The sequence below is a fragment of the Phasianus colchicus genome, chromosome 6 (assembly GCF_987193195.1).
Source record: "Phasianus colchicus chromosome 6, bPhaCol1.hap1.1, whole genome shotgun sequence".
Taxonomy (NCBI): domain Eukaryota; kingdom Metazoa; phylum Chordata; class Aves; order Galliformes; family Phasianidae; genus Phasianus; species Phasianus colchicus.
In genome coordinates, this window is record NC_143441.1 from 26141798 (window position 1) to 26160726 (window position 18929).

At 32.9% G+C, this 18929-nt stretch overlaps 1 protein-coding gene across 2 annotated transcripts in view; it reads left to right on the forward strand.

The window, feature by feature from the left end:
* The window catches only part of DGKB (diacylglycerol kinase beta), a 339578-nt gene that overhangs the window by 193843 nt on the left and 126806 nt on the right, over nucleotides 1-18929 (forward strand). For both annotated transcript variants that reach the window (XM_090142730.1, XM_090142731.1), the window contains one exon: nucleotides 2580-2644. In XM_090142730.1, coding sequence (XP_089998856.1) covers nucleotides 2580-2644 — 65 coding nt within the window. The remainder of the gene's footprint in view (nucleotides 1-2579; nucleotides 2645-18929) is intronic.

Consider the following 18929-nt stretch of genomic DNA (forward strand, 5'->3'; position numbering starts at 1 on the left):
CTATTCTGCTTTACAGTCTGTTAACAAAGTCATAGCCTTTCAGCAGGTTTGTAAGGAATTGTTATGACATGTGTTTGTCTTGTGTTGGCTCCTTCAAAATTAGCTTTGTGTGTTACTTATTTGTAACCTCTCAGCTCATTAAGTTAGTTCATCTACTTTGGAGTCAGAAAATATTCAGGCAGGGGAAAATTTCAATCAAATCAACCTTGCATAGAAACAACTGCCTGTTTGCCATCTGCAGTGGGCATTGATCCCTAGCTTGTTTATGCTTTGTATTTGTTATGCGTGAGTAAGCACATTAGCCTTTTTATTTCATTCATTAGACAGTTAGTCCTTGATTAGTGTTTCCTAGTTTCTGTCATATAAGCTACAACTCCTTTATTTGTTTTGTCTTGAGTCTGCCTTTTTCTTCAACACAGAAAATTAACAGTTAACCACAAGAGTAGTCCTTTTATTTTTTTTCATATACAACTGGCAAACCACTGCACTTTTCTAATGTTGGCACATCTAATGTGGGATAAAGTATGAATGCTGAGCCTTTCTAAAGTTAACAGAGTTATTATTTTAGTTCAGCTGATAGGCTTTGTGTAGAAGAGTAACATCTAGAGCTTTACTGGCAGCTTTATCTTATCCATCTTCAAGAACTGTGGGATCACCTGAATATTTGTGGATGGATATTTTCCTCATAAAATTTCATTCTACATAAAAATAAATCTGAAGTAGTGATGAGTATGGTTTGAGAATATTGCACTGAAAGTTTCAGATGACAGTTGGATGACAACACAGAAAAATCAGGCATTTTATGAACATAAAATTCAGTCAGTAAGGCTTTTTGCTCTCATTTCCTTGTGGGACAGTAAAACATGAACATTAAATGGCATTTTTGTTCACAAATAAGATAGAAAAATAGGTAAGCAGATGTTCCTAAGGATGAAAACTATATGCATCTTTAGAAATTACATAATTAGAGTATGAATTAACTATTTCAATTTACATTTAGTGATGCCACTAAGTGATTTTACTTAAGCAGTGATCACAAGTCATATTGCTGAAGAATTCTATACAGTGCTACATCCTTAAGTAATCAGAGTGTATGTAAAATATTATTTCCTATTTATTACCTTTTATTCATCATATAAGAAAATTATATCAGTGAGTAATGGTATGATCTCTGGAGTTTACCTTATTTAAAACTCTAATTAAAAAGGAGTATTTTTGTCAGTGTTGTAGCCATGTTTGATATAAGTGATATTATACATCTGCACTAAATATTTGTTTGCTTATTTGATATTTAAACTGAAGATGAATGGCTTAAATAAAAAGCATTTAAAACAATATTTTAATCAGCAACAAGATAAAATTTAAGTAAAGTATTTCATTATCTTTTTTCCACCAAAAGTTAATTCTGATTGTTTGAAAATCATTTAAAATGTTACTAAATAAGTCTGAAGGCTTTATATTGAATTTGATACTTTTCTCTAATTCTTAGTTTTTATATTTCTATAATCTTTTCAGTTGTTTCTCATCCATGATATTTGATTATAGTGAAAAATTTGTTTGTGGTTTTTGTCAAGCTGTATTTAATGGAAACTAGAATTAATTTAAAATTATTGTTTTGCACATATATTCTCGTATATGCAGTATCTTAAGACATAGTTGTGAAAACAACCCAATGTTTACTATCTCTTACAAGACTGTAGAGTTGGTAGGTTTCGTATTCTCATGACTAATTTCATAGAATCATAGAATCATTAAGCAAAATAAATACTTCATAGCTGTACTGAAGAAAACATTATTTTTGTACTTTCAAATGAGATATATAAATGCTGGGAAAAATGATTCTAGCATATCAGCAACTTCCACCACAATTATTTGATTACCTTTATAATGTTATGCACCTATGTATTTTATTGTGGTATTTCATTTCTAATTCATATTTGATTCTACTGTTAGCATCATTTATTATTTTTTTTAAACACTTTAATAACACATATAATATATACTTAATTAACAGGATTCTTTTTTGTGCAAAAAATCTGTCTTCCCCCCATCATTTCCAATGCAGTAAAGGATATATTATCATTTATTCCCACTTTCTACAAAATCCTGTAGAAAGCTACTGAATGCTCATATGCAAATGTCAAGTTGTATGTGTTTAACTCTATTAAAACTATCATTCAGCCCTACTAGAGCTTCATATACTTTATTTAGAATTCCAACAGCAGCAATAAAAACAACAGGAAAGATCAGTGAAGAGCACTGTTGTAAATCTTCTGTGGATCTAGATGATATCTACTATAAAAAAATTGAAGACCCTTTCAGTAAACATAACTCTATCATATCTGCTTTGTAAAAGTGGAGAATGTAATAAGTGTAGTGAATATTTTCATAGAGAACCCTTCCTTGTAGCAGTGTACTTGTAAAGTGGTCAGAATATTGTTGAAAATATTGTTGAAAATATTGTTGAAAATGATAGACAGTAAAATACCTCACAAGCAATATGCTTTGGTTACAGTTTTGGTCTTCTGTTTTGTAATTTTTCTTTCATGATAGATTTACAATTCACTTTTTCCTGTTAGGATGCTTCAATTGCCCACAGATTCCACATCATGAGAGAAAAACATCCAGAGAAGTTCAACAGTAGGTAAGAATTTCAAATTGCTTACATGTGAAAAGATTATTTCTATGTCTTTCAGATATGTTCTATAAGGAGTTAAATCTTGCACAGCCTTTAAAATATTGATTCTCATAAAAGAGAGGAAATCAGTGAATTTTGTATTAAGTATATGCTCGCAGACTGCTGGTAACGTAACTGTTTTATATCTGGTATTTCAACTGAAATGAATAGGATTATAAATAAACTGTTCTCACATGCAAAATGTTTGACTTGTAAGACTAGCATGGACAAGATGATGCATTGTGGTATCTGAGGATCTCTGAATTGACACTTTGCCATTAGGCACTGAAGAACACTTATTAGACAGCTGCAGATGGTGGTCCTTATGTTTCATTCCCACACGCACACTGGTACATTGACAGGAGGCTCTTCCATATATACTCTTAGTAAGGGCAAGTGAATGCCATTTTACACATAAATGCTTTTATCATTAAACAGCTTTGGATATATAAAAAAAGTCAGGAATGAGACTTTGCATCTGTTCCTTGTTGCTTTTTGAATTTAGAATTTATCTCTGAGCTTTTCTGGATATTAAAAATGTGTTACAACGTGTACTGCAAAATCACCTTCTTTCAATATCTGGTTTGTTGAATAGATAATATTCATAATGCAGTGTTTATGTTTATCTCTTTCTATTTAGGTAATTTAGCACATCACTTGTGATGGGTAAAAACAACATTTCAGAAACTTTAATTAAGATTTAAAGGTGCGTGGGAAGAGGAAATTAAGATATGAAGTTCTTAGGGATATAATGGGAAAATCTAGGAATAATCGTTGAAACAAATGTTTTGTCATACCTACAGATTATTATTTTTTTTTAATTTCCATCAGGGTCAACTGGAAGATCTAATGTAGAGGCCAATCTTCACAGATATTAAGATGATAAAATATTTTGTTTATAGAGCCTCATTACAGCTGTATAGACTGATGCTTGAATGTGTTTGAATATTATCTAATTTGCTGATTTCATGTTGCAAGTATAAATTTTACTCTTAACAGCCCAAGATGGGGACTTTTTCCTTAAATAATCATCTCTGCAATTATGTACTAGTATCTATGCAATGATATACAAGAACTCAAGTATATATTTCTCTTTCAGCTCCACAATAAACACTTAAATTATATTACTTCCTCTTCCTGCCTCCCGTGCTTCTCATTTTGTAAGAATTATACTATGAAAAGATTTTAACTTAAGTCTGATGTGCACATCCAAATCTATTAGTCATTAAGTCATTCACTAAGACTAGAGATATTGGACATTTAGCAAATGCAGATATTCTAGGCCCTGAAGATGAAGCTAGTTTATCAGTGGTCTTTCTGCATATTTTCAGCAGCTGGCAATTATGATTTATAAAAAGCTCAGCTAATAACATGAGTTTCAGATCAGATTTCATGTCACAATAAATCATGTGCCATTAATCTGCTAGCAGTCTCACCTTGAAATTCATGTATATTTTAAGGAACCTGATGTTTCTAGCACTATGTTAAGGAAATTAACTACAAAAATATATAGTTGGAGTCCATATGGCATTTCAATGCCAACACTGTGGCATTGAAAGAACTTGAAAAAAGTAATGATTCTCAGGCTGTTTAAAGACTGTTTAGAAAGATGATGCGTTTCTAAAAAATGATGTAAAGATTTGGTCAAAGTATTGTAACAGAGACTGTTTTTTATAAAGGTTACTGCAGATTTCTATTACTGTTGAAAAGAATATTCCAAATGCTGTTAGTTCATAAACGTGTACGTTGCTCCAAAAGTAATGCCTCCTATTTATTCCCATGGAAACTACAACATTTGCAAAGAGCAGAATAACTCTGTTTAAATGAGCAAATTCTCAACTACAGAACACTATTTTTCAACATCAGCACCACCATTAGCTGTGCATTTTTGCAAATGATGAACAAGAGAATGCATGCTAAAATGTAAAAAATTTGCACCAGCAGAGGTGACCACTGCTGATACATACCACTTAATGCCTTGCTGTGCTCACATCTACTGTTTGGTCTCCATTAATATTCAAGCAAGCATCAGTGAATATTAATGGGTACCATTTTTTCCACATGGACGAATTCAGTGCCACACCTTTGCTTTGTATGCACTTCCACGTTGGTCACATTTCTGTCAGACTGTTCTTCTTCTGCCATCTGTCACATGGCAACAAAATGTAGTAGAATATTGTCAGGAAGGTTCAACCTCTGCTGCCATATCACCAATATTCACCTCTGACATCATGGACCAACATAATAAAACAGGAGGCATTACTTTCAGAGCACCCCTCATACTTTGTTCCTCTTTCTAGCAAAACTCCACATTATGTTATAGCAGCATTTTCCTGCAGTGCGTGAAAATGAAACCATTTTATATATATTAGTCAAAATGCATTTTATCGCTTTTTTCATCATTGTGGATTTTCCTGTACATGCTTAGTGATTTAGGATCAGCACGTCAATCCCAAGTCAGATTCGTAGCCTACTACATAGTTAATAGCACTTATTCATTTCAGAATCCTGCACTGTCACATGTGAATTTGTTAATTCTTTTGTGGCTTTATGTTATTTTCTTCTTGCTTGATTTTCCAAAGCTTTGTACTCCACTGTTACCGGTTTTGTAAAGCAGATCCTTGCACTGAGGTTCTACTTTGAGTAGGTCTACATAAAAAGTTTCCTTGCCGAAAAGAAACTGAATAGAATTTATGCTATGTGCAGAGTTCTTCTAAAATACACAGATGTTGTATTTGATTCTTTTATGTGAATTAGATTAAGTTTGTAGTTGGAGAATCATCTGCCTTAAATTGTGGCAGTGATAATCCTTAAAGTGCTATGACATTCCTTGACACACTTGACACCATGTTACCTGTGTAATTAGAGCATACCAGTAGGGAAACTCCTGATATGCTGCATGTATGAAAGCAGAATCTTTCTGCACTTGTTTACCTTTTCAGAATGAAGCTGAGAACAAATCACAAGGCTTAGAAGGACTTTTTAATTACTACTCACTGATACTGTAGAATCTGTTTTGGAAGCAGGTATCTACTTAAGAATGCTGGCATGTTTTGAAACTGCAGTGCTCCTAGGTTTCGGACACAAAGACTTAGTACTGACTCATTAAAAATAGAAAGAAATTAAATAAGGTGTGGATTTCTGCACTAGAGATGCATAGACATATAGGTCTTTGAAAAAGTCTCAGATTAAGTATATGTAAATATTCATGAACTTAAAATCCATACTATGTTTCGTTTCTTAAATCTTTGAATGGCTTAGAAGTTTCCTGTGCCATTTCAGTTGCACCTGTGCAACTCCTGTTTGTTTCTTATTGTTATTAAACTGAAATTTAATTTGTCAAATGTTTTTTTTCTGCTCAGAATTTCACTGAAAAACTGTTAGTAAATGTCTTAGTTACTCGTTAGTTACTTAGTTAAGAATATTATTCTTGTAAGCTGCAATTTAGAATGGCTCCATATGATTTTACAAATAAGGCTCGGTGTAAGTCTCTTACAGTATTTGTAAAATATTCATTTTTTCATGAAAATGGATCTGAAGGAGAAAAATGTTTCTTTTGGTGATGATCAAATAGAAAATAATGAAAGTGGGAATAGAGCACCTGTCAAAAAAGAAGAATTCTAATAAGCCTTTTCAAATAATTGTGTCTTATGATCATAAACACACATTATCAGAAACCTGCACTAGTATTGCATTAAGATTTAAATGTGTCTGTAGAAAGAAAAAATCTTAGCTGTTACTGCACCTACTCTGCAGGTCTAAAGTGCAGAGAACTCTGTGTAAGATAAGAGGGTTTGCTTCTCAGTATCTGCTGCTTAGGAATAGGGTCAGATTCCCTACTTTCAGCATTGAATAGCTGTGTTAACCTCAGGGGGAAGAAAACTTGCAAAAGACAGCATTTCAAGTAACAATATCATTAAAGTAGGACATACTGTTGAAATAAGGATTCAGTTAGGCCAAAATGCCCTGCAGGGAGATCTGTGTAAACATCATAGACTCAACACTGGGAATAACAGATGTATGAGTTATGTGACTAGAATAATCACATGGAAACAAGGAAAACATTCAGCAAAATTATCATTCAAGTTCACTCTAACTATTCTAAAATACTGTAATATAATGCTAATTCGATTCCCTGGCACCCAGTAGCATACAAGGTATTTCTTATTCTCTGTAAACTGAAGTAGGATTTATAAATTGCATTTACAGTTTTAAGTATATTATCTTTGAGATTTTCAAGCATGAGTCAATTTTTCTCTTTTGTGAAGAGGAAATCCGTATGCAGAAAAGGTTCCTATTCCTAATAACTCAATTTGTATCATTTTCTTGACCATGTACTTCTGAGATTCCCTTTCAAGTTGTTTATTTACACTTTTATTTAATCTGAAAAGGCCACTTAAAGTAAAGATGGAGGAAATTGAAAGTAAATGAATCTTTAGCACTTGTTCTTCCATGTGCCCAACCAGAGTACTTCACATACTGTACAGTTATCGTAGTGAAGCATCTTCCCTGACCGCAGAAAAAAGAAAAAAAAATTAAAATTAAAAAACATGTCGTGCATGTAAGGGCCGTTATTCTGTTGAAAATCTGTATCTTATAATGTTTGTAAGCCAGCCAGACAGTAAAGAAACTAGAACACTTATTACTGAAAACATGCATTAACTCCAATGGTAACTGGATTAAAAAAACAGTTTAACATTTCTGCTTATTTTTTTGCATAATGCATGTTATGTTTAGCATAGTTTAAAAGCAAAGCAATTTGCCATGTTGTGGATAAAATTCTCAGGTATACATAACCTGTTTTAAAGTTGGCTTATTTTAGCTTTGAATTGAAAAGTCAGAATGTTTCAATTTAAAAAGAACAAAATTATTTTGATATTTTCTTTATTCTTCCAGTTTTTCAGCTTAAGTGATGTAGTCTCTTGGGCTGAACCACTAGTACATATTTAGAGTGAATAAACTAATCATCAGCTCATAGTTTCTAACTTGAATTGCAGACATTTCAGTCTATTTCCTTCAACATCTCCTCCCTTCGTCATTGTGACATTCTCAGCTTAAAAAGAAGGCACTGGCCCCACACAGAGACCAGATTGTAGTCATCTGTTACCTGCCCCATCGATTCCACAGGTTTCTTTTTGTGAAAGGGTAACACCACTCCAGGGAACACCACCTCTGATCTCAGACAGTATTGCTGCAATCATAGGCATCAGAAGAAGCAACTCAAAGCAAAAAACCATATGACCAAGTCTGAAATAGTTTCACATGATTCAGTGATGGTATATAGTTACACAGCCTACTCTGCCTAGTTCTTGCTTATAACATTTATAGACAGGAAGAGAAAAGAAGAAAAAAAAAGGTAAAGAAGAATCAACATGTTCTTTTGTCAAGCTTCAAATATGAAATAGTGTATCTTCAAAAAAACTACCTGCAGTGTTGTCAACGGTTTACAGGCTGGTTCAGCGCAGTTCCGTGACTAGCGGGGCAGAGGGATTTTGCAAAATCCACGCCTCCGGAAAAGGGAACAGGGAACCCCAAAATAATTAAAAACAGTGGCAATGATCTGAGGAGAAACAAACTAATTTACTGAATACAGTATCAGAATGCAAGATAACACATTATAATACAATATAAATAGAATTGAAGCTAATAAATCAAATATAATGAGAGAGAGAAAATGTCTGAAAGGTGGATAGGCCTCACCGCAATGCTGAGGTGAGATGCATAGTCCAGTTGAGCAGCAGGGAGATAAGAGAAGAGCCGACGAAGAAGAGCGCATCAGGTGACCTTGTGAGGAGTTATATCTCCTCCCTGTGACTGCAAAGTCCCCGGGGAATGTAGTTCTTCTCTTCCGGGCAGGTGCCCAGAACTTGAGCATTAACAACAGTTAAACTCCCAGTGCCCCACATGATGTTAGGATGTAGAATACCGAAAATCAAAACTCGCAAAACCATGACAAGTGTATCATGCATGCTTCAGTTCATTGAGCTGAGATAAATCTAATAATAATTTTGATACTATTCTCTAGGACTTCACCTAGAGTTACTGAATCCTTAGTGTAAGGATTATGCAGATACCAACTCAATACAGTTTATATCTGCAAAGATACAACGGTATTATATATTTATCAGGTTTTCACAACAGCTCTAGATTCTAACACATTGCAGCTTCAGTCAACACAGTAAATTATATTAAAAATGTTTGCTTTTGTTTAGACATCCTTCTTTCATTCAGAATGTAACGGTTCACAATATGTTCCCAAAAGATGCTAAAAGAATTATTCTGAGTCAGCTTATCTATGTGTATCTTCTATGCAAAAATAAGCAAAAAAAAAAAAAGAAAAAAAGTAAAAATACAGCAGTGTGCAACTCCAGTATCTGTACCTCTCTCTGATAAACAATTTCACATTTTTGTCATTTCTCTAGATAGTGCTAAAGGGCTAAGGCCCTCATGCTTGAGAAACCTTTTGCTCTGCTAAATACTATCCTGTAATGGCTGTGGGGAAGGTTGATGTGATTGAGAAACCTTAGGTTCAGATTCTTGAGGACTACAGGTAATATGATATATAATGATATTCAGTTGCTAAATACATAGTTGCAGTAGAAATTGTGAAATAGAATGTATGTTAAAGGGCAAAAATCACTGTGTTGTCTAGAATAAAGGATTGTTCTACATAGTGCACAATGATATAAAGGAATTGGCCCAGCATGCTTTCTGCGAGTAAAAAACTGTTGATTCACAACAGGTCTATGCATTTGCTGTAGCCTAAGGTCAATAAAATCTAATTTTCTTCAACTGATGTCAGGCTGGCAAAGGATTTTATTGAAGATGTTGTTTCATTACTCAGAGCAGGTCATTGAACCTTTTCAATGGATTGAAGTGCCTGTTGAATGTTCTGTGCATTCTTTAATGGATTAAAAACTACTACATTTGATTACAGTGCTTTAAATGCAAACTTCACTACATGCAAGTTAAATCTGAGTCTCTTCCACTGTATAGTCACACCATTTGAAATAAAAAATATTAAATAATGGAATGATAGAAAAATCTTTCTCCCTACTTTCATTCATAGTAACTTCACGTGTGATGAATTCTATAGAACAGAAATTCTGTAGCAAAATGGCAAAACTACAGCTTGCTATTTGTTGCTTGTTGATAAAGTATGGTTAGAATTTTTTATACTAATTAATAAAGATGTTTTCTCTGATTTTCATGAGCAGAAGCTTAATAATTCATTGTGATACTTAGTTTTAGTGAATATGAGCAATGTAAATCTGCAGCTGATTTCAAACTTCATTTTGGATCAATTAGTCTTCAAAAATCTGAAGTAAATGGCAAATCTTTACATAAATTTTATGTGCTTATATTTCATGTTCATAACAGATGCTGGGCTTCATAAGCAGTTAAGCAGCAGCCTGTTCTAATATATATTGCCAAACCATCAAAACCTTCCTTCAAAATCCAGTCAAGGTTGCTAAGTGGCCGCAGTGCACTTACATATTATATTATTGACAACATCCAAGCCATTAAAAGCAATGAAATGAATTGTTAAGGAATAAATTTTACACTTCCTATTTAATAAATATAAACACATTATTCTGTAGTACGAAGAAATTAAAATTTAATCACAACATGAAAACCTTTACTCTGAACTGTGGGTGCTTTATGGGTCTTTTTTTTTTTTTTTTTAATCCTTTAATTCCAGTAATTAAGCCCCTATTTTTAGAGATTGTCATTATCCAGGCATATGCTGCAACACCCACTGATAATGAGACCCCAACTATTCCTTTAGTACTGCATGGACCGATGTGAATAGAGCATATATTTTTTTACTTGCCTTGCACCTTAGGTCCCTAGAAGTTAGGACCTAAATTTACTTCAGGTTCAGATCTTAAATTTAAATACACCAAACTTCCAGTTCCACACTCTGAAGTTGCACAACGTTCTGTGTCATGTTGGAGAGACTTAGGTAACTGGAAACAAATAAATTATAAAAAATAAAAAAATAAAAATAAAAAAAAGCGGATCCCTCTAGTCCTAAACAGAACCTTAGAACTAATTTTCAAAATTAATTTTTGAATAGATTACCTGACCTGAAAAGTAATCCTTTCAACCAATGTGTCTGTCCCTGATTAAATATCCTATAGTTCTTATCTTTGCTAATTATATAACTGAAGTGATTTTAAGTACTTAATATACCTAATAAAGAGCCTGTGCCACCTTCTCCATCACTTGAGATAACATTTTCCATTTCCCTCTTTATTCTATTTGAATGCATTTTGCCTGGCTCATGTCTACATATCATTTTCATGCAAATAATCAGATTTCTTTCTGATTTCATTTGAAGTCTTACTTCATTGCAGTAGATTACATAGTCTTTTATAAGAAATGTGCAAATCGAAAAATATTATTTCCAAATTTGCTATCATGAGCTATGATTCGTATATATTACAAAATCAGATAAATCCTGTGGATACACTTCAGGTAGAGTTTGTATTGCCTTTGCCTTTTGATTCATTAACTTAAGATACATTGTTCCAAAAAAAATATTTTGAATATGTTGGGTTTTTTTTTGTATAATGTAGAACAGTGTCATATAATATATGCACAGTAGTTTAAGTGCATTCTTATAATTACATGAAAAATAAGTTTTAACATAATAATTTTTATAACCACATTGTCATGAATTTGGTCTTCAGAATAGTTTACTACTACTACTGTTTTGTTACATTTGATAAGAACAGAATTATATACTCAAAATGAGAAGTATTTATTTCTATATTAATTCTCATTAGAATCACTGCATCTAAATTGTATTTCAACTTACATTTAAAAATATTTTCTCATATTTTTTTCTATTTTATTTTTATCCTTTATGTTATGCTCTTATATCCCAATTATATAAATTTCAGTATCTATGTATGTTGCTGTGTTGTGAAATCCCTGCTTATTTTCTTTAAAACTACAAAAGAAATAACATCACTGGAGTAATATATTGGCTGACTTGGTGATGTAAAGGAAATGACCATTGCTTATTCTGGTAAGTGATACCACTAGTATTGAATCCAAATTTAGCAAAAAGTAAAAGGTAGTTTAAAGTCATATTGCCTATCTTTCTCTCATCACATTTTATTAGGATATTTCTGTGCATTAGCATTGGATTGAAAGGATACCTCTCTGCCTTTTTTGTAATTGTATTGCTGAATGAATGGCAACTATTGATCTACATCCGCTTTTGAAATGGGTAATTAATGCATGTTCATTTATTGTCTTACTAGTGGTGAGGACACTAATATCCTTTTCTCAACTTTTTTTCCATCTCCCTTGAGATACAAGCAGCTTGCAGCATTTAGAGACATATTTAGTGGGCATGGTGGAGGTAGTTTGATGGTTGTACTTGATCTGAGAGGTCTTTTCCAACTTTAATGACTCTATGTTTCCATAGAGTGCTGTCCCTATTGAGTGTTCTGTAATATTCCGTTTTGATTAAAATGGGTTTGGATCAATATGAGGACTTTAAGATATGTGACAGATTGTGGTCTTTGGTTCAGAATGCCCTCTCTTCCAGGTCAGAAGACCCAGGAAATCTCTCTGGGGAAACTGCAAGGTGGGAGACAAGACAGCTGAAGAAACATGTGGGGAACAATGTAGTTTTGACGTTGTTTCTCCAAATAAACAATAATTACAGAATTCTGAATCCATTTATTGATCAGTGACTGTGAGTATGAGCTGGGTGCCTGTGGGATGTCATTACATAGAAAATGACAATAGAAAAAAACAAAGGAGTTAGAAAAAAAAAAAAAAAAAAAACCTATTACTTAGCTGATAAGTGAAACTTATTAATCTTGGCAAGTTTTCAAATTATAACCAGTTTGAGTCCCTGAAAACATGATTAGATATACTAACAATTAATTTTGTTCTTTAGGTTAAGGAAGTAATACAGTATTTTATATTGGATTTACATTAAATTGTTTCCCTGATGTGCCTAAAATGCAGGCATAAGGGTATCATTGGAATCTGTGTGCCATGGGTAGATGTGTGAAAAACTGTTTCAGATTTTTATTTAGTATTCAGAGGAAGAAGCTGTCTGTTAGTTGCCTTTTTTTTTTTTTTTTTTGTCAAATTGGACTTGGGGAACAGCTGCAAGTCATACAGTTTCCTGGTTCTTGAGAACTTTCAGTTATGCCTTTTTTAAAATAAAGATTTGTCCATATGAGGAACAGCAAGGTCTGTTAACCTTTCTTGCAGCATGCTATTTCTGAGCCAATTATGAAGATGTCTAAAGGCATCAAATGCTCTTTGTAACAGTAACTTGTGATTTGGGATTATAATGGCCAACTGAAGAACTTTCTCTGTGGTTAAAATATTTGTGCTCACAATATATTAAAAACAAGGGCAACATTGATTTTTTTTTTTTTTTTATGAGCTAAAGTACTTCTTGGATTTTTTCTTTTAGTTATCATGATATATTAATAACTATAGCAGCAGCAGAAGCAGCAGAATATTCTTAAGTGACTTGGATTTTGATAATAAAGCCTTGAAAGCTGTGCTAAGCTGTCAATCTAGTTTTTTATTGAGATTTTGTTGATGTTCAAAGAAGAAAGGATGTGTCTTAATCAAAGAAATATGTTCCTACTGGTATGAGAGAGCTGACAACTCATTCTGAATGAAATCTTCAGTATGTTTAGCTGCTTTGACTTTGTAGAGAATTGCAGCATGAATGTTCTGTGAAAGTGATTTGGGAACATAAATTTAATTGTCAATTTGTTGTTCTTATAAAAATTAAATTTGGGTAGATTGACCTGACTAGTGCTTGTGCTTCAAAAGAATTCTTGCAGAGCCTCACAGCAGCAGTGCCACTGCAGCCATAGGACTGTTTTTATACTGGCTTTTTAGTATAAAGCAGTCATCCAGAAAAAGGGGGATCAGGGGAAACAGTTCCCCTTTCCATTGGGAGGAATTCAGGTACACTGTGTTCACAACTATGGCAGAAACACAGGAAACTAATAATCAGATAAGAATTTGTCACCAGGTTGCCAGAGCACTAACAATGTGAAGAGGCACTTTTGTATTGTTTGAAGTCTGGTAAAAGTCTGAACTTTTAATTATGTTGTTTAAATTACTAACAGTAGTTGTCCACTGCTTTGTTCACATGAGCAAAGAGTACCATGAAACTTGCATCCTTTGGCTACAAAGGTAGTGGTTAATGTGTGGCATCCTAGTAGCTTCATACCAGAACAAGAGATTCTCAAATCTTTTTGTTACATATAGAATAAGAAAGCGTGGATACTAAACTAGATTATTTACCATCTGGTTTATTTGATAAATGCACAAAACAGTTTTCCTTCTGTCTACCAAAGCTCCTTTGATGTCACTGACTGTGCCCAAAGACACTAAAATCGTAAGATAGGGACATGATGCAAAACAGTCTCTGTTGGAGAGACGTTAGATATACGCTGCCAGAAAGAAACTAGCTACCGGCCAGTAGCTTTCCACGGTATGCCAGCTTCTTGGTCCTTGCGAAAAGCTAGTTGGTTTGGGGGTTTTTCTTATCTATCTCAAATCAAAAAGAGTCCTTGAGATGAAATCTTAACTGAAAAGACTGCTCTTACTAAAGGCAAATTCAACTTTTTTTCTAACTCTGACATCTTATGCCATCTCTTGTTCCTCTTTCTGCTTTTGACTCCTTTTTATTTTATCTTTCTTGACTTTACTTTATTCATTCACCTTATAAAATAATCAAGGATACAGAATTCAACAAAACTACACTCTTGGTTAAGAAGGATTTCAATTTTTATTATAAAGCTAAATTAAGAGCTGCTTAATGCTCATGGTTTAGTGTTTTAATAAAAGAGGAAACGAAAAAGTTGACAGAGCAAAGAGAAATACATTTCAGCTATGTCTCTTACTTGAAGTCTTAAGTGTTGCTTAGTTTGGACTATTTATTATTTTTTGCTAAAGTCTTTATTATATAGTGAGTAAGCTTTTCATAACTTTTTTTCTTTTCTCTGAAATTACTGAATGGTGTACAGCAAGATGTTGTGTACTCTTCTACCAGAATACTTTGACAATTTAATGACTACGATTGTGCTTGTTTAGTGCCCCGAGCTGGCAGTACTCTTTAATCTGTAGCCTGGAACAGGGCATATTCAGATTCTGTGTCATGATAGGTATATAGCTGAGAAAGCCCAATGCATCCTTTAAAAGGGGGTAGGAGGAAGAAAAAAAGAAAAAGAAAAAAAAAAGAAAAGGAAAAAGAAAAAGAACATGGATGTGTGGATGTGCTGGCTGGCAAGAATTAATCAGTTATGTGTTTCTTTGAGAGTTTTTTGAAATATCTCACTGTAAATATTACCTAGTTTTATTCTCTAAGAATTTAGATGGATGTTCAGCTGGAACAAATTAGTTCTAATAGTTCAGGCAGTGTTTCCATTAAAATCCCGATCTTTCTGAACTTTCATATTTTACATCTTTTTTTACAAGGCATGATACTGTTCTTCCCAATTATAAGTAAAAAAAAAAAAAAAAAAAAAAAATCCAGAGAGGTAGAGTTTATTTTAAAAACATTGACTTTATGATTTGTTTCATTAACTTAAGCTCTGTCCTTTACATTAAAATTAAGTAACTCTACAATATTTTATCCAGATTGTCAGATTGTCTTATTTTACAGAGTTCTGTTAATCTTCCATGTATAGTATCAGAATATTGGACATTTTTTTGATGGCTGGATACAACTTACCCTCAAGCCACAGAGTCCAACATTTAACTGTATCAAATAATATTTAAAGAAAATCAGAGTCTTTATAGCTGAGGCTTTTCCTCACAAAGAATATAAATGTTACTGATAGCCAGAATGACAGCTTTATGAATGAAGTAATTATTGACTTTCATGCTCAGTTTGATCCATCTTTCCGATGACACGTAAGATTTTTGAAATTTTTTGTATGGATAGAATATCCAATTTTTTTTTTTATCAACTCAAGGCTTTTATGGCTTTTATCCACTTTTACATAGTAGAAGAAAATAATTGTGTAACACATGGAAAGAAACCTGAGTTCCTTACCTTGTGAAATTCTGGGTTGCTTGTGAGGGCAATATATTCTGTTCTTTAAAAGGAGACGGTAGCTGGTAATACTCTCTCAGATGATTGTGCTGGGCAGGAAATACTTTCCCTACTTTCCCTGATTTTGGGGGACCTTTTTTTTTTTTTTTTTTTTTTTTTTTTTGTTAAAAAGATGATGCTTCAAAGGTCAGTGACAAAAAGGGGCCTTTGCTTCTCCCTAAAAGCTCTAGAGCTTGCTTGAAATGGGAGACTCCCAGCCTCAGCACCTTGATGCAGAGTCAACTTCTCTCTCTGTGCCTCTTCTCCTTAAGTAAAGAATAATATGTCTTAAATCTAGTATTTGAGCAAAGTGGTAGGAGACTTTTGGTTGTGGGTTTTTTGGTTTGGGTTGGGTTTTTTTGGTTGGTTGTTGTGTTTTTGTTTTTTTCTGCAGAAGTGAATGTTTGCTTATACAAGATAGAGAACCTGGACAGCTTGAAACTGTTTGTTACAGTATAGGTCCATCTGAGAGACTTCTTCATTCTTTTCCTGCTGCCAGGGTGAAAACTCCAGCAAGTAACATTGACAACCATGGCTAGAAATGCAAAGGTAAGAGCACTTGTCTGAGATACTGGAGATACAGAGCAAACCTTCAGTATGCATAAACTGTGTCTCCCAAATCCCATGTGATGTACATTGACTCATAATACGTACTTTATTGGAGGTAGCTACATGCATTTTTATATGTAGTTATAGGTTGAATTTTTGTCCGTTAGCCAACAACTCTTTTTAGATAAAAAAAAAAAAAACATTAAAATTTGCTTTATGTTGGTTTTTTTTGCTGTTTTTGTTTTTGTTTCATTCAACAATATAACTTAACCAAAGATAGCTAAAAATAACCCAGTTTAGCTTACAGAGGAGGTTTCTGTATGTGCTCACTAACTGTAACATTCTGCAATTACTGTGCAGAATGGCTCTAAAGACTTGGAGGTGAACTTTTTTGTTTTTTGTGGATGTAGGGTTTTTCTTTTTCCTTTAGATAGAAGTATAGACTCTATAGAATTGTCTTATAGAAAAAGTGGATAGAGAGATGTCAGCTTACGATTTTGATTAAAAGCGAGCAAAATAATACATTACTTAGTTTGTATGTGTTTAGTATAGACTTTCTTCATTGGAAACTAGTGAAAATTTAAATGTTTGCTAAATTATTATTCACAATAACAAGAAATGTGCATAGGACATATTTGTTTCTTACAGTTTTAGAAACAGTTGATATACTCATTTGTACTTCATAATCCACCACAGTGAAAGCTTAATAGACCATTAAAGAATCGGTGGGAAGTTAATTTTAATATGTAATGGTGTGAGAGGTTTTATTTTTTCCTTAATACAATGAAGCTTCTAACAATTTTATTTGCAAAGAAGATGATTATTTAATAAAGTGACAAACTGTCCCACTGATAGGATACATTAATTTTCTTCTAAAGCTGTTCCTTGTACTCCATAAGAAGGTGATAATTAGGTTTGCAGATTAGAATAACATAATCAGACCACTTGTATGGATGCTTGTTAAAATATATTTTCCTCTTCATATAAGCCTCATAATAATTAAAAACTGTTTAAAAAGAAAACCATTCTTTTTTTGGCATGGACTTTTAAAATGACTCCTAATAATATATCAAGTTATTCTTAAGCTAATTCAACTTTTTAAAAGGTTAATATTTGAAAAAGAATATGGGAAGTGATTAACTGATGAGTTTAAGTATTAGCATTAGGTTTTGCTGGAACACCTACAGTATAAAACAGCACTCATTCATATCCTGATTTAATTTCTTCTACTGCCACTCCTGATTGTTCCATTTAATCTTTCTTAAGTTACATAAAATTATCTTGTATGTGTAAATTAACAATCATTTTCTAATTCCACTGCAAACTTGAAGCACTGTCAGGAGAGAAAAAAAAGATACTGACAGTGATTAATTCTCTCTTTTAAACAAAACTAAATGCAGTTACTGTTGAGATGGAGCACACAGTGACTGGGATTTTGAGTGATTCTAGACTTAAATAAAGGCAATAGAAAAATAACAATGAATGTGCAATGAGTGGTTTACATCTAAACAATCAGATCTTGTGTCTATCACATTGGATCAGTGCAATATCCACTGACCTTAAGTTTTGAAGCTCTCAAGCTAATTTCCTTTGCTTGGGATTTGTGCACTGTTAAATACTTATTGAAACTAACTTCCTGGACTCCTCCAAGGTGAGGATTGTGTGGCTAAGATCATTTAAAGTGCTTTTAACTGTTTCAATTCCATCACTTTTAATAAGATTGATAATTATTTTTTGAATAGTTGAAGCACCTAGAATGAAAGTTTATTCTGGAAAGGAGGGGGAAGGGGATTATTTGTCATTTTGTTTTTGTTTACAACAGACCTGGAATTAGTCTTATAATAAGGAAGAAAACTAATTTTATAGATCTGTCTTCTATCCTATCATTGTGTTATAAATTTTCAAGGTCTGAGAGGTCATGAGAACGGTTACAGTCAGTGTGTTGATACAAAAGGCCTGATTTAAACACTGAAAGAATGGCATGTTCTGTCTAGAAATGATTTCAATTTCAAATAACTTATTGAAAAAAAAAAAAAGTGTAACATTAGCAAGGATTCACTGAATTATTAAGTATTGCAATCATCTAATTTGTACATATGTTCCTTGAAGCTTGACTCTGCGTGCAAAGTCCCATACATATATTTGATATACCAGCTTAATCAAATTCAGATTGCTGCGGGGACAATTTTTATGGACAAGTAAAAAATAATCAATTTCTTTTTATTACCATTATGGAAGAAGTGGAGGAATATTTTTTCTATTGTGCTAAATATAAATACTGAAAAGAACAAATAATTTACAGAGGGATTGCAATACTGATTTAACAGCACTAGATTAATATTATATACTCATTCGTAAAAGGATTTATAAAATATATTCTTAATATCATTAAGCTTTTTTAATCATCTTTGGTTATCAACTAAATTTTCTTATTATTTGAAGTAAATCATATGACAAAGTATATCCTGTGCTCTAGCCCAGAAAATGATGACTCTATGAGCCTATAGTTGTGTAATTAAAAAAAAAAAAAAGAAAAAAAAAAAGACAGCTTTTCTAAACAGACCTTTCACAATAATGATCATAGTAAATAGCTACTCTGAATGA